Here is a 21,339-nt window from a genome sequence, read left to right as displayed (position 1 = left end):
ATCAGCTAAAGAAAACACAACTAATGGATTGTGCGCCTTGGTCAGGAAGCACCACATTATGTTGATAAATCTTCTTTTAGCCTCGTTTCACACAGTAGCCTATTAGAGTTCCGTGTGGTTGCGGGGGAACCAGCACAGTGATGTTAAGGAAGTGTGGTATGCAGAGGCGAGTAAATGGAATTTTAACCCAAAGTTTTCCTTCTATTGTCCAGTCAGAATGTCGGTATTGCAAACTCGCTCTCTCCCTTTCCATCGCGTTTGTTTTGGTACTTTTTGCATACACTCTGTTGCACGTTTGCTGTTAGACAATTCATTTGCGAGAGTCGTATTGTTTTTACAGGATAGAAACAACCTGACTCTCAAGCATGGGACACAAACTGTCCAAAGGAAACACTAGGAACATTGATATCATCCCTCAAGGTCGTTTCTCCATCAGTGAAGAAGCACCGCCGAGATACATTGCGCACAATGAAAATGCCTTTCCAGATGTTAACTGCGTTGAGAGAGCGACCGAGATGACGCATGTCTCCATGGTAGAGTCTGGCACTACGGACACTTCCGACGGGCGCCGGGGCTCGCAGCAGGATGCCAGACGCCCGTCCCTCTATAGAACCATAGACGTGGTGCCACAATTAGACTTTTATGCAAACACTTTCATTGGTCGGCAACGGCGTAGTAGACCATCCCTGGAGGTTCTTCGTAAGGCTTTTGATGTAAGTGTTTTTTCCACGGTCTTAAGTTTACTCGCAGGAAAATGTAAGAGATAACTTATATCAAAATAGATAACTGTGTACTTTTTAAAGTTTTAAGTTGGTGACACCAGAACATATAATTTTTTTTTAAGTTTCTTGTGTCTCTGGGACCCTTAAGGGGGTCTGTGCAAATTAGGATAGTTTTGTTTCAACCATGTTAAAACCTTGGCTAAAGCAGCATATTTGATATTATGGCAGTGCATTCTGTACCATTCTTGCAATACATTGTTATGCTAGTACACCTGTGGTGACCGGTATGTTGAAATGTTTGCATAGGATGGAGATACTGCCAGTAATGCCGAGGGCTCGGGGAACGGAAGCCTGCCAGGCATCCCAGATGTAGAGGGCAGTGTTGAGGGGGCGAAAAATGCAAAACCGCCGGTCCGCTTTGGCTGGGTTACCGGTGTCATGGTGAGCGTGCACACACACACACACACACACACACTCACACACACATGCAGGCAGATGTTGACATTGTTTGCCAAATGTGTGTTGCAGATTCGCTGTATGCTTAACATCTGGGGAGTCGTTCTTTTTCTTCGTTTGTCAACCATCACCTCTTCAGTGGGCATCAGTGAGTCATCTTTAAGAGATCCATTTGTTTTTCATAATATTTGACATTTAAATGAAACATGATCTGAATAATAGGCTTGATGAAATATGTTTTAAAAAATCATGTTTCAAAGGTGTTCATGCATTGAAAGAGATGCTTTGTTTTAAAAGATAGAGATCCCCAGAGGTGGAAAAGTCCACAAAATAAATGTATTGATTCCATGTATTGGTGAACTTGACGTGGGCAACTTCACTGATTAGCTGTTCTACTTGGCTGAGGAGTTGTGAGAATTAAAATTCAGTGGATGTAGTGAGTGATTAGTAGGACTTTTACCTCCTGAAGCCAGAGTTTTTCACCTCTGTCACTCCCTTATGCAGTTCTCACCTGGGTCATCATCCTGTTGTCCATTGTCATAACCTCAGTGACTGCCCTCTCTGTATCTGCCATTGCCACCAATGGGAGAGTAAAGTCAGGTAAAAGATTAAGCACTTTTGTTACTGTCAGACTGTGATGTACTGGTCTCTCTCCTCTCTCTCTCTCTCCATCTCTCTCCTTATCTCCCTCTGTCTTTCTGTCTCTCTCACTCACTCACATACTCACTCCCATACACACACACACACACACACAAACACACTCATACCTGTCAACCCTCCTGTTTTTTTTTTTCAGGTTTCTCACATTTTTCCGGGTTTTTCAACTTTTTTCCCACTGTCTTCCCGTTTTAATATTTTCCCATAAAATATCCTGTATTTTAATACTTTAATAACATTAGCCCTACCATAGGTTACATATACACTCCAAGGTATCCTTAGAGTGATGTTAGCCTATTTAGGATAGCGGCATGGTTTTTGTGAGAGCACGATTTGACGGCAATCTGTAAGCAAAGTCATGTTAGACTATAGCTTCACACCTCGTTTCGTGTAGTGAACAGTTTTGTAGTCTGAGTTCTTGCTGTCAGCAGAGGGATAGCAACAAAAAGACAAATGTTGAAATGTTCCTGTATTTTGGATGAGAAACCCGGGGAATCTCCCTTATTTTAAATGCTCAATGTTGACAGCAATGCACACTTAATATAAGTACTTTTGATCACCCCACGGATGTTTTGAGCAGAAATCTCTTCCTCAGGATGTCAGTGGCATTTTGAGCAGAAAGCTTTTCCTCAGCATGTCAATGGAGATTGAGTCTCTGCTCGAAATGTCCGTCGTGCGATTAAAAAAAAAGTTGTTTTAAAGGAGCTGTGAGTGCATTTTTTTTTTAATGTGCAGTTATTTACATGTAAGGACCCAGCACCCAGTGTATAATACTCAGGAGGTGTTGACCGCGTTTGTCAATTGTTTTACGAGCAATGCACACTTATAATTAATGTGCTGTGTGTTTCAACTTCAAGTGAATGGGAGAGTTGGTAAATGAGTGTATTCTCTTCCTCCTCTAGGGGGCGCTTACTTCATGATCTCCCGAACACTGGGCCCAGAAGTAGGGGGACCCATCGGGATGGTGTTCTCCTTTGCCAATGCCATAGCCTGTTCGTTGAACACGGTTGGGTTTGCTGAGACCGTCCAGAAACTTCTCAAAGTAAGGGACACTTGTGGCTTTACTAACAAGTGAAAAGAACCAGTAAATAAAAAAAAGACTTTTGATTGGTTACGAAGTGTAGTTTTTTGAACTTGTGTTTTGCATAGGAAAATGATGTCACTATGGTGGACGACCTCAATGATGTGCGGATTATTGGAGTGATCACAGTCACTGTGCTTCTCATCATTTCACTAGCTGGAATGGAGTGGGAATCTAAGGTAAAGCTTTGGAAGGATGAATTGTTTTTTTGTTGAAAAAGTTGTCTGATTTAAAAATACTTCTTAGCATTGCATGCACTGCAGTTCTTTTGGGGGTTTTAATAAAGGCATATTTGTTTCTCTCTCTCTCTCTATCTTGCTCTCTCTCTCTCAGACTCAGATCATTTTCTTCCTGGTGCTTATAGTGACCTTTGTCAACTACTTTGTGGGCACATTTCTTCCTCCCACGCCTGAGAAACAATCCCAAGGCTTCTTTGGCTATCACAGTATGTATGACCACCAAATGCATGGGAATTTACACACATTTAAATTCATGTTAACTCTTCACTAATGTCATATGTACTATTTTAACATTTTGTATTTACATCGAGAACATTGAGTATATTTGAGAGTATTTTTTATTGGTTATTGGTTCAGTGGTTTCTGAACATTGCATTTCTCTCTCTCTGTACATTTGGAGAGTTTACACATTTCCATAAACAATGTCATTTTTACAGTGTTGTCATTCCCTGCTTGTGCATGACGTTTTGGGGTTTGGTCAGTTCACCTTTCATGTTTACCTGTTCCAGGGGAGATTTTCTTAGAAAACCTGCTGCCAGAGAAGGGCAATAACATTGCAGAATTCTTCAACATGTTTGCCATCTTTTTTCCTTCTGCCATTGGCATCCTTGCTGGGGCCAACATCTGTGGTGACTTAAAGGTACCGGTTATTCAATTTGAAAAATTAAAAACATCTCCAATATTCATATGTACTATGTTGTTTACTTTTGCTAGAAAGTTCCTATGGTTTTATATGCACATGTTTAATCCAGTTGTATTAAAACAAAAAACAAAACAAAACAAAAATTGCATTCTGGTCCGTGTAACGCTTTGCAGTGCTTTGTTCTATTTGCTCCATCCATCTGATCCAAATAAAAAATGTGTTCAATAATCCAATTCTCAATTTTTTTTAACTGGTCAGCAAATAGATAATTGCTGCTATTTTCTAAATGTGTCATTAGTCAAGATAAAGAAAAAGACAGAAACTGGATTGGAAACAAAAGTAAAATTCAGTTAATATTGGATTTTTGCCCTTTTTACCGTTTTTGTTGGGGTGAACCACAAGCGTAGTGGGTTGCCCTGATACATATTGGCGCGCGGTGTTGGTGATCACATTTTATCAGCGGATGTAGAGATGGAGGCCTATCAAACACAGTTCAGCTTGCATCAAGGTGCCAAGCAATTGATAATGTCAGTTCGAGATCAGAACTTCAGATGCAGAGGGAGACATTGCTGCATCCTGATACCTATGAGTACGTGTGTAGAATGTTCATGTTCTGGGAGGCTTTGGAGACCTACATGATCCAATGGACTTGAGCCGTAGCCTATAGCAATGTAGGCTATTTGCTGTTGAAATTAATAAATAGATAAACTGATAAATTAGGCATATACTCACTGTTGTGTCTTCGTTTAGCCTAATGAAACATAGTCTGGCGTAAAGTGTTAAATAGCAAAAATGTCCCATGTCAAACAGTGCTTGGGGTAGCCTCTATAGCCTAGACTGACGTCGATGGCAAAGAATTCTGATTTGGGGAATTATTTGCTATGGTATGGCATGGCCATGGTATTCAAATATACTGTAGATATGTTCAACATAGGCTGAAAGTTATGTTTAACGTGCCATCTCCCAAAAATCGGCGAAGTTTTAGTTATTAATCACTAAAGTAATGAGTCAAAATCACGCACAACTTAGGCGGCGCTCTCTTCCACCATCTAGCCTGGCCCAGCTAGATGGTGTTCTCCCCCAGGTGATCGTGGTTTAGTCCAACCAAAAGCTCAAAAAAGGAAAATTAGAAAATTGACGCATCATTTCAATTTTTAACTTCTGAACAGAAAACCGTAACTGTGCTTAATTGAAAATCAAAATATGCAACAATAACCCATTTACTGTGCCGTCCTAAAGAATGGATAACGGATTTTTAAGCCTATTTTTATATTTTTTCATGTGAATTCTGCAAATAGAACATAGCACTGCAAAGCGTTACACGGACCCATTCTCTTCCTCTGTTTTTCTTGATCAAAATCTTTAGTCAATGCCATTATATGTGTAGACTTCACCAATCGGCTATTGGTCGAAATCCTTTTTGTTTGAATTATGTGTTTTTTAAAAATGTTTTATTGCAAGCTGGCCTGGGAATACCCTAAAACACAGGCACGTAAATCCGCTAATATGGCATGGCTGTTTATTTATTTGGAGTTGAGTAAACAGCTACAATTAAAACCTTAGTTTACAAGATTACTACACTTCTGAAACGATTTGGTTAGAGTTTAATCCACCAATTTAAGTTTAATTTTACTGCTATTTACGCCCCTACTGGAAGTCTTAAGTCCAGACCCCACTCTCAATTACAATTGAGAAGGTCTGCATGCTAAACAGGCTACTCTAGGAAGCCATTCAATATCACTAGTCAATATAATATATATCATAACATTTCTTGGCTTCTTCTTCACTGTGAATTATTACTCATTAACACATTTTATTTTGAGGTCATATATGCATCATTTTGTAGTACTAGATGTACATTAGATAGTACTAGATGTTTTCTGCTCTGATCTGTCCTAACACCCCCTTTGCAATACTGGTTGGATTTTGCACAGGACCCAGAGAGTGCTATACCCAAAGGGACACTCATGGCCATCCTCAGCACCACCATCAGCTATCTGGCCATCTCTGCAACCGTGGGTAAGACAGCAGCATGATGAATACATGACCAAACTGAAGATTCTTGTTTGTTAGTAGCACAGACTCCAACATTGGATTTGTAGTCCACATAAAAATGTAAAGGATTTCTCTCTCTTTCTTTCTCGCTTTCTCTATCTATATCTGTCTATTAATCTCTTTATCTATCTATATATCTCTGTGTCTTTCACTTCCACTCTCTCTCACCTATTCACTCAAACACACAAACACACACACTCACACACCCTCTGTATCTCCACAAGGTTCGTGTATGATTCGTCATGCCACAGGCAACCTAAACGACAGCTTCTCTTTGGGGAACGTGCCAGATGTGTGTGAGGGTGTGGCCTGTAACTTTGGCTGGAACTTCACAAGCTGCTCACATGAAGTGGACTGCAAATATGGCCTTGCAGTTGACACTGGGGTAAACACCAAACCAGGAAAAAAAGATATCACAACAGAAATTGAGTTTAGTTTAAAAATGTTTTTATTTTGCTACTGTTTGTTTTGAAGCCTTTTTAAAAGGTGTGCATATTTAGTGATGCATAATAATCAATTTATCTTTTAGCAAAATGCAACGCACAAATTACTATTTAAGCAGAGAAACATGGACACATATACAGCACATGCATACAATACATGTACACATATTATGATTAAAAATACAGTGTCGGTGTAGCTGGACCTACAGCTAAAGGTTTGTATGAACTCTTTAGTCCAGCCAAACATTAAAACCCCAAACTCTAGTCTATTGAAACCGACTGAACAAATGTGTCCCTTATTCAGACATGCAATAGAGATGCAACGCCGACAGACTATGCAAAGTTAATATCAGTGAATACAGTTGAAATAACCATTGGAGAAATGTCACAACAACATTTTATTTACTCTTAGGCGCTAAGGATGGTATCAGGTTTCGGACCCCTCATCATCGCCGGGATCTTTGCTGCTAGTCTATCCTCTGCTCTTGCATTCCTGGTCTCTGCCCCGAAGGTGTTTCAGGTGGGTGTCACTAATTCTTATCTACCTTCATCAGGTTTAACAATGACATGAATGTGTTAGTTAGTGTCTAGATATACTCATTGGTGAATGATTTGCTGCTGAGGATGGTTATTCATTATTCCAGATAATGAGATAAACTATTGAATGTATAGATTTACATCACTCCATGAAAGGCTTGGAGGAGGGAAGCACATCCAACTCGAGGTGCTAGCCAGGGAGTTTATCAAATTAAAAAATATAATGCATCCACACACTCCTATTTTTGTGTATTCATTTAACCAAGAGTTCTGAGTGTGCAGCTACTTTATATATGTTTTGATTAAATCACACTATTAACCATTAACAGTAAAGAAAATAAAAATGCATACAGAGATGTGTACATAATATTGAATGTGTTATTATTACAAAATATTGTTTCTCTCTTTGTCGTAGTGTCTTTGCAGAGACAACATATACCCCTATATTGGCTTTTTTGCAAAGGGTTATGGGAAGAATGATGAGCCTCTACGCGGTTATGTTCTAACTTATTTCATCGCAGCAGCATTCATTCTGATTGGTGAGTTTTAGCCTGACAATTTATCATATTTAGCACCTCATGTGTAGTTTATTTATCAGTTTCTCTAATTCTTTTACACATCTTATCTCAGGTGACTTAGATCTTGTTGCCCCTGTCATTTCGAACTTTTTCCTCTGCTCGTACGCGCTCATCAACTTTAGTTGTTTCCACGCCTCTACCACAAACTCGCCAGGTGAGTTTATTCAAGATCTCAGAGTTCCATAGTAAACCCACTAAGTCACAGAAATACATTACAGTTCAACTGAAATCTCTCCCCAGCAACTATGGTCATATTATACTTCTATGAATCATACATGTGAAGCTGAATTGCACACTTTGCTGAAATACTTTGTCTTTGATCAACTGTTACTGTGAATGTAACACTGTAGGCTATTCCTCTATTGCTGACATTACGTCCTTGTAACAACAACCTTTACGTACAAATACTTCTACAAATTTACAAATAAAGAATGAATTAATTATATTTTGGTCAGCATCTCTAGTATGTATGTTGTGATTTCCATGCTGGATAATTACAAATTACAAAACATTACAAAACATTTTTTTTAAATGTGCTGCATGATTCTATGCTGACCCCTATAGGCTGGAGGCCTTCCTTTCGTTACTACAACCGCTGGGTAGCATTGTTTGGCGCCGTCATCTCTGTCGTGCTTATGTTCATGCTGACCTGGGAGGCAGCCCTCATCACTTTCTGCATCATCCTCTTCCTCTTTGGCTACATCATCTACAAGAAGCCAGGTTAGAAGTTGAAAAGATTACATGTGTTTTGTTTGTATATACAGTATGTTGTGGTCATATGTACATATATTATATATGTTTTCAATGTGTTAAATTTTTTGTTAACTGAATTCCCATGTAAGCATGAGAAGTGTTGCATGACAAAGGTAAAAACAAGTCAAGTCAAGTCTAAAAGGTGGTTCCACCAAGCATAAAAGATATATGAGCAAGTGTGTGTTTGTGGACTTTTCAGTATTGTGCGTCCAGGGGAGATTGTTTGAATAATATGACTTAATTTTACTACTTTTTGAAGTAGAAATGATTATTATACAAAATATGACATTTTCCAAATGTGCTTGCTTTTTTTCTGCAGAGGTGAATTGGGGCTCCTCTGTGCAGGCTAGCACCTACAACATGGCTTTGTCCTACTCAGTCTCTCTGTCAGCGGTGGAAGACCATGTCAAGAACTACAGGTGAGCTTTGCAAAAGCAATTAGAAGTCTTCACTAAAGCTTAATGCAACAAGTCCTAACTGCATCCTTCAATATCAGTGCATCATCTACAGACTTGCTAAATATTGATGTTATTGACATGGACAAAAAGACAAAAGCAATGGTAAACAGATTGAAATAGGGAATGAATAAGGCGGGGATCACATTAGCCAGCGGCAAGCAGCAGGTTTCCAATTGTTTTCTATGGTTCGGCAGCGAAACGGTGGCAACGCTGGCGTAACGCTAGTGTTGAACAAGCTGAGCGTTGAACATGGTTCAACTTTCAAAGTGCAACGCGAGCATATTCAATTGACAAACCGTTTGTGTTGCTTAGGAACGAGATCAAACTTATTATGGTCACTCTGAGCGTTGCGTTACGTTTGCCGCTGGCTGACGTGATCCTCGCCTAACTGTGACGGAGTGTCATCACCACAGTTGAGAATGCGCTCTGACTGCCATATTAATGAATCTGGGGCCGTATTCACAAAGCCTTCTTAAAGGAACACGCCACCCAATGTCAGTAGTAATATATGTTCTTACCTTAACTTTCACGAGTTGAGTCATACCTCTCCCGTGTCGGTACGTGCACTCAAACGCTCTGGTGCGCGGCTGGACTGTGTTAGCATGTTGCTATGCTAGCGGGCTTTGCCGTAACTAAGCGTAGAAGTAATCAAAAACATCCACGTACTCCCAAGTGCTATTGCGCCACACATTGTAGTTCTCCTGTTTATTCGCTTGGAAAATCGCCACGTTTCATGTTGCATTTCTATCAACTACTCGTGCAACTGTATTTAAGTCGGGAAAACGTGGATGTTTTTGATTACTTCTACGCTTAGTTACGGCAAAGCCCGCTAGCATAGCAACAACTCGTGAAAGTTAAGGTAAGAACATATATTACTACTGACATTGGGTGGCATGTTCCTTTCAGTGAGAAAACAAAGAAGTTCCTAAGAAATACGACAGTTCTTAAGAAAATATTGGTGAATAGCATTTAAGAACATTCTTAAGGAGTTCTTATTTTTTTTCTTAGGAATCTACTTAAGATTTATCTTAAGATTTGTTTTGTCAATACGGCCACTGGTTCTTTGACTTTGCGGTCTACTGTAGGTTACGTGCCTCAAAGACCTGGGTTTAAGGCCGGATGGAGTGACTGCTCTCTCCTTCCGATACACAATTAATTTTTGGTTATCCCGTTTCTTCTCTTAGGCCCCAGTGTTTGGTTCTGACAGGGCCGCCAGTTGTTCGTCCAGCATTGGTGGACTTTGTGGGCTCCTTCACTAAGAATATCAGTCTGATGATCTGTGCAGACATCCTTATGGTACGCTCAAAAGCTACCCTTATGGCAGCGGTTATCTGCATAGCACTTATGAAAAGGATTATCAACAATAATATTGGCATACCCTTAGTCCCTCTGTCACATTTAGACCTCCACTATATGATTTCATTAAAACATGTGTTCTCTTTCTCTCTCTCTCTCTCTCTCTGTTTCCCTCCTTCTCTCTGTCCTTGTCTTCTTGTCTGTCTCCAAGGAGGATAAGACAGCACTTACTCAGCGCAGTACTGATAATATTGTGAAGTGGCTTAACCGCCGAAAGGTTCGTTCCTTCTACACTGTGTTGAATGGAGACCGTCTGAGAGAAGGAACAAAGACACTTATGCAGGTGAATAAAAAAAGGCTGGTTTGGTGCCGGACCGCAACTCTATTCTTACCTATACTTTTAGATACTTTATCAATTTAATCTCCATGGAAGCCACCGTGATTTGGTGTGTGTGTGTGTGTCTACTGCTCTGAAAAGATGTTAGGTTAAAGCTACAATAAGCTAAAAAAATAATAATGATTAAAACACATGATGATAAATGCTTAGAACTATATTATAACATCTATAACACAATTTTGTCCATATTACTTTTTCGCCAAAGTCTACAGGTCTGGGGAAATTGAAGCCCAACATTCTGGTAATGGGATTTAAGACAAACTGGAGAGGGTGCTCCCCCTACAGCATGGAGGACTATGTGAATACCATCCAGTGAGTACAGATAGTTCCAGTAGATTGCCTTTTGTTCCACATTGCATAGAGTTGGATTCATTATTAACATGAATTGGGTTTTGTTTGGAATTTTGGGCATATATGTGAGCAGCATGTATGTATGTGTGTGTGTGTGTGTGTGTGTGTGTGTGTGTGTGATTTGTGTTTGATTCCACATTCAATATGTAGGTCAAGTAATTACTCATTAAAAGTCTAAACATTAATATCCTAAAACACCCTCAATATCGACTTATCCACACTGGATTCTTTTTTTTATCTTTCTGTCTTATCTTAACCTTGTACCCTTGATTGATTTAGTGATACATTTGACGCAAACTATGGTGTATGCATTCTGAGAATGATGGACGGCCTTGACATGACTGAAGAGATGTTATGTGAAGGTGAGGATTGCTCCAGTTTGTTTTGTTATTTTTTATTATTTCATGCAAATGTATATTTATAATGACAGATCAAGATTTTATGTTAACCTGGAAGTAAAATATAAACTCTTATTTCGCGGGACAGGTTCCATCCCTTAAAATCAATTTTTTGAATAGAGAAAGTGATACCATTCTCATAGTCAGGTCATCCGCAGGTCATGGAAAAGTGATGTTGGTGTGCAGGAAATCATGACATGATGATAAACACTCACTCTTACATCAATAACCTATAACTGATGTACTGTAACTCACACGTTACAGTATCCAACACAGAATTCCAGAGCAAAAAGAGCTTGTAAATAGCAAGTAACTTGCAAAACAAATGTGTTGCTATCAACAAGAAGCTTTAATCCCTAATAAATGCAATCACTGATCAATTCATGTCAGATATGTTCTGTGTCCTACAGATAATGCTGCCTTTGAGCCAGATGAATCTCCTGAGCAACAATCCAACAATGACACCACAGGGGATAACTCAGGTACGTCTGAGCATATACAGTACAAGCCAATACGATAACGGATTAACACCATCGCTGCTGACCATTACCTGATCTTGTCTGTGCCCAGATCTTGGCAACTGCCAGCCAGACCATCAAATTCACAGCTGCCAAATCTCTACAGTCTTCCAGACCAAGCAAGGGAAGAAGACCATAGACGTGTACTGGATATCTGATGATGGAGGTGACTACGGATGAACGCGTGGATACAAACATTCATATTTTTTTGTGAACTGAAGCCACTTTACAATTATGTCTCTGTCTGTTTTTCAGGTCTGACTCTGTTAATTCCGTACCTGTTGACCAGAAGAAAGTGTTGGCGACAATGTAAGGTCCGCGTCTTTGTAGTGGGTCAACAACAGACCATTGAGGAAGATCGTAAAGAGTGAGTTTGAGCCAGCCAGCTCCTACTTTTTTGTACTGTGACTTCTTTGAAATAGAGAAAACTTGGAAAACATAACAAACTGTTAATCATAATTTATCTGTAATAGGATGGTGTGTTTGCTTCAACGTTTTCGCCTGGATGTCCATGATGTCATCATCATAACTGACAGCGAACGTCCACCCCTGGCCAAAAAGTTTGTGTCTGGTTTCAAACACATTCCACTGTACATTTTGGCTGGAAGGATTGTAGAATTTGGGTGTTGTTTATTTGTAGAAACTGTGTGTGACTTGGTATGGCGAAAATAAGATAAATAGACAAATATAAAACATAAAGATAAAACACACAAAATCATTTGTAAACTCTCTGGTTTCCCTTGCAGTCTGGAAAGATTTGAGAACTTTGTCGCCCCCTTCCGGCTGAAAAGTAGAGAGTATGAGGATGACATTATTCAGCCAGAGAGGACAGAAAGTCCCTGGCGGGTGTCTGACAAAGTGTTGGATGCACTGAGGATGAAGGTGTGTGTGTGTGTGTATTCACCTAAAGAAGTGTTTAACTAAAGAAACAATTTTGATTCCTCAGAATGTTTTCAACATACAATGTATACAGTATTTACACTCTCTTTCTTTCTTTCTCTCTATCTCTCAGTCTGAGAGGAAGGTGCGTCTGAATGAGATCATCCGTAAGAATTCCAGACAGGCTGCTTTGGTCATTGTGTGAGTATGGATCATAACACTTTAACAGTCTGTTTATCAGTACAACTGTGTCACCCGAGATAAGGGCAGGGACAACACTCTCCAACCTAAGAAACAAACCTTAGAGGAGTGACATTGTAGGTAGTTATCTTACGTAATGTACTCTGATATATACAAACAGTTTAACTATACATGTGAAGGGACTGATGAGTGTGATATGACTTTTTTTGTCATTGTTTAATTGCTTTCTTGTCCCACCTTGGAGAAACAGTTGAAGGAGAGTAAAGTTAGTGAGGTGAAATTGTAAGATGATGAGATGGGAAGTCATACCAAGTTATGTAATATGAAGTCGTAAGTTGTAACGTGATGTTTTTGTTGTGTGCGTGTGTGTGTGTGTGTGTGTGTGTGTGTGCTTCAGGAGTATGCCTGTTCCTCAGAGTGACTGTCCCAGCTCTCTTTACATGGCCTGGCTGGATACTCTGACCTGCGGCCTTCACTGCCCAGTTCTGCTCATACGAGGCAACCAGCAGAATGTGCTCACCTTCGACTGCCAGTGAAAACCACCACATACACACGATTGCATCTCTTTGGTCCTCACTGCCTGCTGGTGTGGTTTCCTCTTGGTGTTACAGAACTCATGGACGAGAATCTACTAAATAGATCTCAGATTGCCAAAGATAAGCCACATTATTTATGGAACTAAGGCTGCTGCCAAATTATACTGTACATGTAGACAATATTTATGATAAACTATTTATTTCATCCCAGTTATTATACCAGTTAAAAAGCACAACAATGTAATACTGCATGCAGTTGCCCTCTTGTCTGATTGTATGAATTTCTTATGGAATGGAACAGGTGAAGAATAGAAACGGAAGAGAGTTCATAATATAAAATAAGCAGACTGGTATTACACACTGTCACTTTATGTCTTACAGATGCTATAGAAAATGAAGTCAGTTAGTTGCCAAATAAGGACAAGGAGGATAATCATTGTGATAATTCATTGTGATGGACAATAATAATTTCTCAGGGTCAGGTTTTTTTAACTGCTCTGAGTCAGTTTTATTTTGTATTTACAAGTAGATTATCTGTCTAGAAAAATATGCATAATGTGTAGTATTTAGTAGCCTACAGTAGGGGTCAGTGTGTAAGTGTACTACCACCTGAATCTGATATGCTCATTCTTGACATTTTTCACAGTAGGCTACAATCCCTGGAATTATTTTGCTCCGTTGATGTATGTTTCTGTAAGATTATTGAGATGGGCTTTAATAAGGCAACATGAATGGTGATATGTAATAACCACAAACATTCCTTTTTATTTATTTGTTTGACATTTGCAAATAGGTACTGTCACAGACAAAATCGACAGACATCAACAGCAAAAAACAACCTTTTTTGTGTTTTGACATGTATGTTGAACTGGTATTTTTTTTAATGATTGATGTTTTTTAGGCTACATTAATCAAAGCAAAATGTCTGGTATGTCAATTCCAAATATATATTTGTGGATTTTGTATTAAACATTTCTACTATTACAGGTATCATTTGTATAAAGTACTGCATATACCGGTAATACAAACAAATTGTATATTCTCAGACAATGTAGGCCTAGTGAATAAATTAGAAGTTTACATGCTGCAATTCCTAAGGTTCGTACACACTACAGGGTGGATACCCGACCCGAGTCCGATGAGACCTGATGGGCCTGGTCAGGTGCAGATAAATACTTAGAAACACATCGGCGTGATATGGCATTGGACATTTTACATTTAAAATAGCTCATTATGTTGGGAAGCCAACAGGTCTGCTTCACATGATGCAAAAGTTCATTTTTTGAGAATAAAATAAAATGCAAAATAGGACCTAACAGCCTTCCCTGTGTGCAAGATTTTATGTAGCCTTGACAACACATTTCAGGCAGCAAGGATATCCTGGGAGACGTTAAAAAACGTTATCAGGAGAGTTTTAAGACCAAAGAAAATTAAGGGAAGTCTAGGCCTAGGCCTACTATGTGGAGGTATTTCTGCTTAGTGGTCAAGGTGGATAGTGATGATGAAGTCGTTGATTATGTCCAGTGTAAGAAGTGGAGTTGTCATGAAATAAAAGTGATTAGGCGAGAGGCAAATATGAAGCACCAGCTGAAGACGCACTGTCATGATACGTACAGCCTAAGCAACTCCTCTACAGGATTTTACAGGAACGTTTTTTATTCAGTCATTCGAACATTATTAGGGTAAATGTTGCTTTTTCCAGGCTATGTTTTTGATGGTAACCCATTGTCAGTCAATAGTGATAGTACCTAACTGCATAACTGTTTTGTTGTTGACTGACACCACAGTGAAGTTTCACTTTGCCAATGAGTTCAAATAATAGACGAGTGCAAATGTGTGTAGGCTACGTATACTGTGCTAGGTTTTAGACCAAGGACCACTTAATCAATAAAAATAGCCTCACGGACCGCACGGTTGCAGAAATGTTTGGATTTACATACAAGTTGGTTCAATATTGCAAACAACTCATCTATATTATATTTTACCACGTCTGCTCACGGACCACTTGGGCTAGCTTGCGGACCACCAGTGGTCCCCGGACCACACTTTGAGAAACACTGGTTTAGTGGAATAACTTCCATATGGTCTCGCAAGCAGATTCCTTCAAATGTGCCGCTGACTTATCAAAGACGTTTTTGCCGACTGGATAAAGATTATATATATACAGTATATATATATATATATATAGTCAAGTCAAGTCAGTCAAGTCAAGTTTATTTATATAACGCATTTTATACACAGAGGTCATTCAATGTGCTTTACATAAACAAAACCAAACAAAAAATAACAAATAAAAGCATAGAAAGGCAATATAGTCAAAGAATAGTTAAAAGGTAAATATCATAATAAAAAGAAAACATAAAACACAAGGTAAAATAATTTAAAAATAAAGAATAATTAGTAAGCAAAAAACAAAGGCAAAAGTAGTAAAAAAAAGTAATAAAAGACAAGGTAGAATAATTATCAAGGCAGATTCAGAATTTGTAACTCGGCACAGTTAGCAGAAAGCATCTGAGAACAATTTGGTCTTAAGTCTAGATTTAAAACTGGCTACAGTTGGGGCCTTTTTGATGTCATCCGAAAGTTGGTTCCACAGCTGAGCCGCATAGCAGCTAAAAGCTGCTTCACCATGTTTAGTTCTAACAGCAGGTTTTTCACCTGGGACCTAAGAGGACGAGAAGGTGTGTACTGCTGAAGCATGTCTGACAGGTATTTAGGTCCTGCTCCATTTACTGATTTGGCAACAAAGAAGCTCCTTTCTTGTAGATATGATTTTAGCCAGCTGATAACTATGCCTGTAAATCCAACCCAGTGTTCTAGTCTGTGTATTAAAATATTGTGATCAACAGTGTTAAATGCTGCACTAAGGTCCAGTAGCACTAGGACTGATGTTTTACCTGAATCTGTATGTCATTGGAAACTTTAATGAGAGCTGTTTCAGTGCTGTGATTTGCCCGAAAACCAGACTGAAAGTAATCAAAATACCCATTTGATGTTAGGAAGGTGGTTAATTGATTAAAGACTACTTTTTCAATAATTTTGCCAAAAAAAGGCATCCAGGTTATTCTTCTTGAGAAGTGGCTTTACAACAGCTGTTTTCAGTGACTTAGGAAAAGTGACAGACAGCAGTGATACATTTACAATTTGAAGGACATCTGCCGCAATGAGGTGAAAAACAGTTTTGAAGAAATTGGTAGGCAGAGTGTCTAAGACACATGTGGAAGAGCTGAGATTCTGTACCGTTTTTTCAAGTGTTTCGTAGTCTATCAAGCTGAACTCTGACATCAAGTTTAATTTCCCTCTGTTTGTTGCTGGAAGTTCAGGTTGTTGAATTTGTAATTGAGCAGATATGTTGAGTCTGATTTAGTCAATTTTACATTTAAAAAAAGATGAAAACTCATTGCATTTATTAGTTGAGAGAAGTTCAGGTGCTAATTGTGAGGGGGGGGGGGGGGTTTGTTAACTTATCAACAGTTGAAAATAGAATACGAGTGTTATTTGAACTTCTATTGATAATGTGAGTTATATGTGCAGAGCATCTCTTTATGGATTTCATAGTGGATCTGAAGTTTGTATTTACGCCATTTTCTTTCAGTCTTCCTACACTCTCTTTTTAGAAGTTTAACTGCTGGATTTTGCCTCCATGGTGCTTTCTGTTTGTCCTTAACTTTCTTGAATTGTAATGGCGCAATGTCATCCATAATGTTTGCCATTTTTGCATTAAAGTGATCAAATAAGTCTTCTACAGAGTCTGACAGTTGACTTGACTTTAGTGAAAGTGCTTGCTCAAAGAGAGCACTTGTCTGATCATTTATGATTCTCCTTTTTACAATCATAGCTGTGTTTTGAGTGTGTGGGGACAGACACATCAAAGAACACGCAGAAATTATCAGATAAGGCCAGGGGCCTCATGTACAAAGCTTGCGTACGTACAAAAATGCTGCGTACGCCACTTCTCACGCTCACGTCCGGATGTACGAAGACTGACTTGAACGTGAGAATGTGCGGTCCTCCACGCAAATTTCATGTCTGGCGTACGCACATTTCCAATGTGTATCGTCAGTTGGCGACACTTAGAGGCAATGCAGCGCAACAACATTAGTTGATCGCGAGTCTAGGCCTTTATTTGCACAGTATATTGTGAAACGTGGATTATTAAAAATGATTCGAATGACTTCGAAAGTAGGCCTGTTTCTATATAAATGGACATGCAACATGCTCAAAGTTATGCAACAACCTATCTGTGATGACAACTGTAGACTTATTAGAGGATACGAATTAAAAGGGAATGTGAAACCTATAGCCTATATAGATAGAATAGATAGGCTGACTAATAAGCGCGGATATAAGCTATTTCCCTTAGTGTGATTGACTGCATAGGATACTTTGACTTTCCTCGAGTAAGCATTCGCATTATTGTTGTCAGACTTGTGTGCAAATATAGGGATATGATCCAGAAATCGTAATGTTGTGGCGATGTGGCCTGGATCAACTTTGTTTATTCCACCTCGAGTGCGCGATGCGTGGTAGCCTACTTGGACACGATTGATGTAATGTTTTTTTTAATTAATGCAGTTGTGTTGTAATGGTTCAAATACATCAAACCCAGTTATGCGAACCCTGTCACCTACTTGCAGACTGACCAATAATTCTACCACGGTCTCTGACCCTATAGCTAGCCACTGCTACGCTCTGCCATTACTGTTTTTCTTTTTGTTATTAATTACAGATGATAAAGACGTACGATTACATGGGGGCCTCATTTATAAAGCCTTCTTACGCACAGATTTGATCTTAGACCGTGCCTACGCTCAAATCCATGCCAACGCTCAGATTTATAAAAAACGTCTTTGACGTGGAAAAGTGCTTATCTCCACGTCAGGTTCAAACTTGACGTACGACCATTTCCTTGTGGTAATGCCGGGGTACTGCAAGTAATCTGAGGTTCTAAGTGCGATGCATTTTCAAAATTCCAAGACCAACGATCTCATGTCTTTCTTTGCCCTATGCATGATCAATATCAGAAGATTTTTTAAAGATGTTTTTGGACGCAGCTTAATGTTTTATGGTTTGGCATAAAACTGCTAATGAGAACTATAGCACTTAAGAAAGTGAAAAAACGTATAGCTTTCTTATTTCATAATATAAGAAAAAAACACCAAGACCTACGATAGAATGATTGAAACATTCTTACAGGTGATCTAGTATATTTAGTGTTCTCACCAATCTAATATTGACCATTACATTTCCAATTGCCCTCGTTTAGGAGAGGAAAAGTACATTCGTGCCAGGGTGGTAAAATAAGAGGTGGGTGAACTATGAATTCTGCAATCTCGGTGAGGTGGACTGCGCCATGCGGGATCGGATCTTTTAAAAAGGCATTCGAACATGTTTGATAATGGTGGAGGTTATTATGCAGTATTCGGAATAGGCCTATAGGATAGTATTGGATAATACAGTTTTGAATGTTAAAAGTGAATAAACTCTTTTGAGAGGTGGATAAACTCTAATAAGAGGTGGGTAGGCCTAAACTTTATTTCTGAAATGTCAGAGGTAGATAAACTGCGTTTACTCGCGTTTAGCCTCCACTACATCCTAATTTGCGCTCATAGGCCTATTCCCAGCTTCGTAACAGAAAGGTAATATTTGAATGTAAGCTATATAATGTAGGCTATAGATATTTTATATCATATATAGCCTACACAACCAAGGGAGGGAAGTTATCCTCTGAAAGCAGGGCATCTTCATATTTAGTGTTGCGGCGGGGTTGCGTAAAGAGGTGCAGAGCGCGCACCTGTTTGCTTTTTTTGACTGGCAGTGCCCAAGATCAGATGACAATACGTGAGTTGAATAATGTAGGCTAAAATATAAAGGTAGGTCTAAATCAACAATAAAGGACAATGTTTAAGCCATTTGACATTATTGAAAGAAAACGATAGCAAAGATATGCAGAATAAATGAATAATGACCAGCAAACTAGGCTACTTTTTCAGCAAAACATAGCCTATGCTAAAAGAAACGTTAAGCCTACATGACATATCACGCTTATAATTTAGTCCTCTGTTTTGTAGGCTAAATCAGCATATTACCCTGGGTCATATTGGAAACGTACAGTAGCCTACTGTACCATAACGTACATGATTATGCTGTAGGCCTAGAGGTCTACCCATTTTTTTTCTACAAAGTAGGCCTAAACATACTAAATGTTGATTATTGCAAGGAAAAGGAATGAAAGCGAGCAGAGGACAATGGACATGGATGCATACAATCTCTTTCCAGAAAGCTTTGCTGGAAAAAACATTAGTTAAGCTATTCAAACTGACGCATATAGGCTAGTTAACATCAGATGGCATAGGCTTGGCCTATACAATGTTTTCCATATATAATTTGATATAGGCTACAGCTTTTAGGCCATTGATTTCATTAAAACATATGCTAATGATATTGATGAGGGGGTGTTTACAAAGCGGAGACCTAAAACCATCCGGCTGCGCACAAGTTGACGTTCATTTGTGATTTATAATCGGCACATCTGGAAGGCTGGCGTACGCACGTTTTTTTGTGCGTACGTTCGTTTTCTCTGAATCACACGTAAGATCATTTCAGAAATGATCTAAGATCAAATGAAGGATGGTTTCTACGCAACCCTTTTATAAATGAGGCCCCTGGTCTTTAACAGCTGTAGAGACATCAAGACCCTTTGTGATAACAAGGTCGAGGGTATGGACGAGAGAGTGTGTTGGCCGCTGTACATGCTGTGTTAGGGAGAAAGTATCGATTAGTGCAATGAATTCCTTGGCGTAATTGTTTTCAGGATTATCCACATGCAAGTTTAGATCCCCTGATATAATAAGACAGTCAAACTCTATGCAAACGACTGATTGCAGTTCACCTAGCTCTTCAAGAAAAACTTTTGCTGAATGTTTTGGAGGCCTGTAAATTGTCAGTAATAAAATCTGAGGAGAAGACATAATGCGTGCACACAGATATTCAAATGAAGTAAAGTCACCGAATGACGACTGATTGCACTGAAAAGACGTCATGAAAATTGTGGCTATCCCCCACCTCTTTTATTTGCTCTGGTAGCACTCAAAAAGCTGAAATTTGGGGGAGCTGATTCGATGAGAGTAGCAGCACTGTTTGCTTGATCTAACCATGCAGTTAAAAGTAAAAAATATAGGTTGTGTGTGCAAATTAGATCATTAATTAAGAATGATTTGTTTGAAAGAGATCTGATATTTAGGAGTTCTAGTTTTGCTGTAAGTGTTGGGGAAAAATGGTCCATGGGGGAAATCTGAGGTTGAATTGGTACGGGTAGGAGATTGGACTGGTTTACCCTATACTGTAAGCTCGATGCATTTGTGTTTTATTTCTTGTCAATACAGGAATAGAGAATGTCATGGGCTTACTGGGTCCTGGCATGTTCTCAAAACTATTGTCACCATTTATATTGCAGGGACCCTGAGAATATCATACAATACCGTCATCATCATCATCATCAAATAATTGTCCCCTGCAGCTGCTATATGCCAGCTGAGAATATGAACTAAGAGGTTGTTGCTGCTTAAGAGATCCTTCTGAATGGAAAGGGGGAGGCCGTGGAGGTGCCATGCGCACCTTTGGTGCTAAGGGTCTTGGGGTACTAAAAAACTGCACAGTTGAAGGTCTTGGTCTACTAACAAGGTGGGATGTTGATGGGTATACAGTTGAAGGTCTTGGGCTACTAACAAGGTGGGATGTTGATGGGTATACAGTTGAAGGTCTCGGGCTACTAACAAGCTGCAAGGCTACTGGCAGCAGTCCTTCCATTCTTGCAGGGAAAAATAATCTGCTGGGGTGGGGATGGTGATGGGTATGCAGGGGATCCTGGGGAGTTTGAGCGGGTGGGGGAGTGTTGGGATGAGGATGGATATACAGGGGGGTTTGGGTGGCCTGGGGAGTTTGATCGGGTGGGGACGTGATTGGGTGTAGGTGGTGATGGGAAATCAAGGAAGATGGGGTTGAATATTGGTCCAGAGTCTCCATCTGCCTGCTGAGGCCCTGGGGAGTTTGTTGCAGATGCTCCGCTTTCAGCATGTATTCCAGTAGTGTATTCCATGTTGTTGTGTCTTTGTGGTGACAAGGAGTCGACGGAGGTGGGG

At 39.5% G+C, this 21,339-nt stretch overlaps 1 protein-coding gene across 2 annotated transcripts; it reads left to right on the top strand.

Annotated features, from left to right (window-relative positions):
- The first annotated feature begins 351 nt into the window (after positions 1–351).
- On the top strand, positions 352–14,182 carry LOC143127349 (solute carrier family 12 member 3-like). Of its 2 annotated transcripts, XM_076288801.1 has the most exons (26): positions 352–713; positions 1,029–1,163; positions 1,251–1,326; positions 1,683–1,778; positions 2,738–2,877; positions 2,985–3,095; positions 3,250–3,361; positions 3,665–3,795; positions 5,733–5,817; positions 6,078–6,238; positions 6,709–6,816; positions 7,249–7,372; positions 7,464–7,565; positions 7,976–8,131; positions 8,484–8,583; positions 9,807–9,918; positions 10,130–10,261; positions 10,521–10,627; positions 10,946–11,028; positions 11,475–11,546; positions 11,635–11,748; positions 11,838–11,949; positions 12,056–12,142; positions 12,329–12,464; positions 12,595–12,662; positions 13,060–14,182. In XM_076288801.1, exons 1-26 carry the CDS (start codon positions 366–368, stop codon positions 13,196–13,198), a joined length of 3,147 nt encoding a protein of 1,048 aa, XP_076144916.1. In that variant the 5' UTR covers positions 352–365; the 3' UTR covers positions 13,199–14,182. The 2 variants fall into 2 exon arrangements, with proteins under 2 accessions (XP_076144916.1, XP_076144917.1); XM_076288802.1 differs by lacking the exon at positions 7,464–7,565.
- Positions 14,183–21,339: the final 7,157 nt, after the last annotated feature.

This window comes from Alosa pseudoharengus, unplaced genomic scaffold (assembly GCF_046254945.1).
Source record: "Alosa pseudoharengus isolate Yale_2024_CS ecotype anadromous, Long Island Sound unplaced genomic scaffold, YU_APseudo_1.1 YU_APseudo_1.1_scf_17, whole genome shotgun sequence".
In the NCBI taxonomy this organism is placed as follows: domain Eukaryota; kingdom Metazoa; phylum Chordata; class Actinopteri; order Clupeiformes; family Clupeidae; genus Alosa; species Alosa pseudoharengus.
This window is presented reverse-complemented; position numbering and strand designations above follow the sequence as displayed.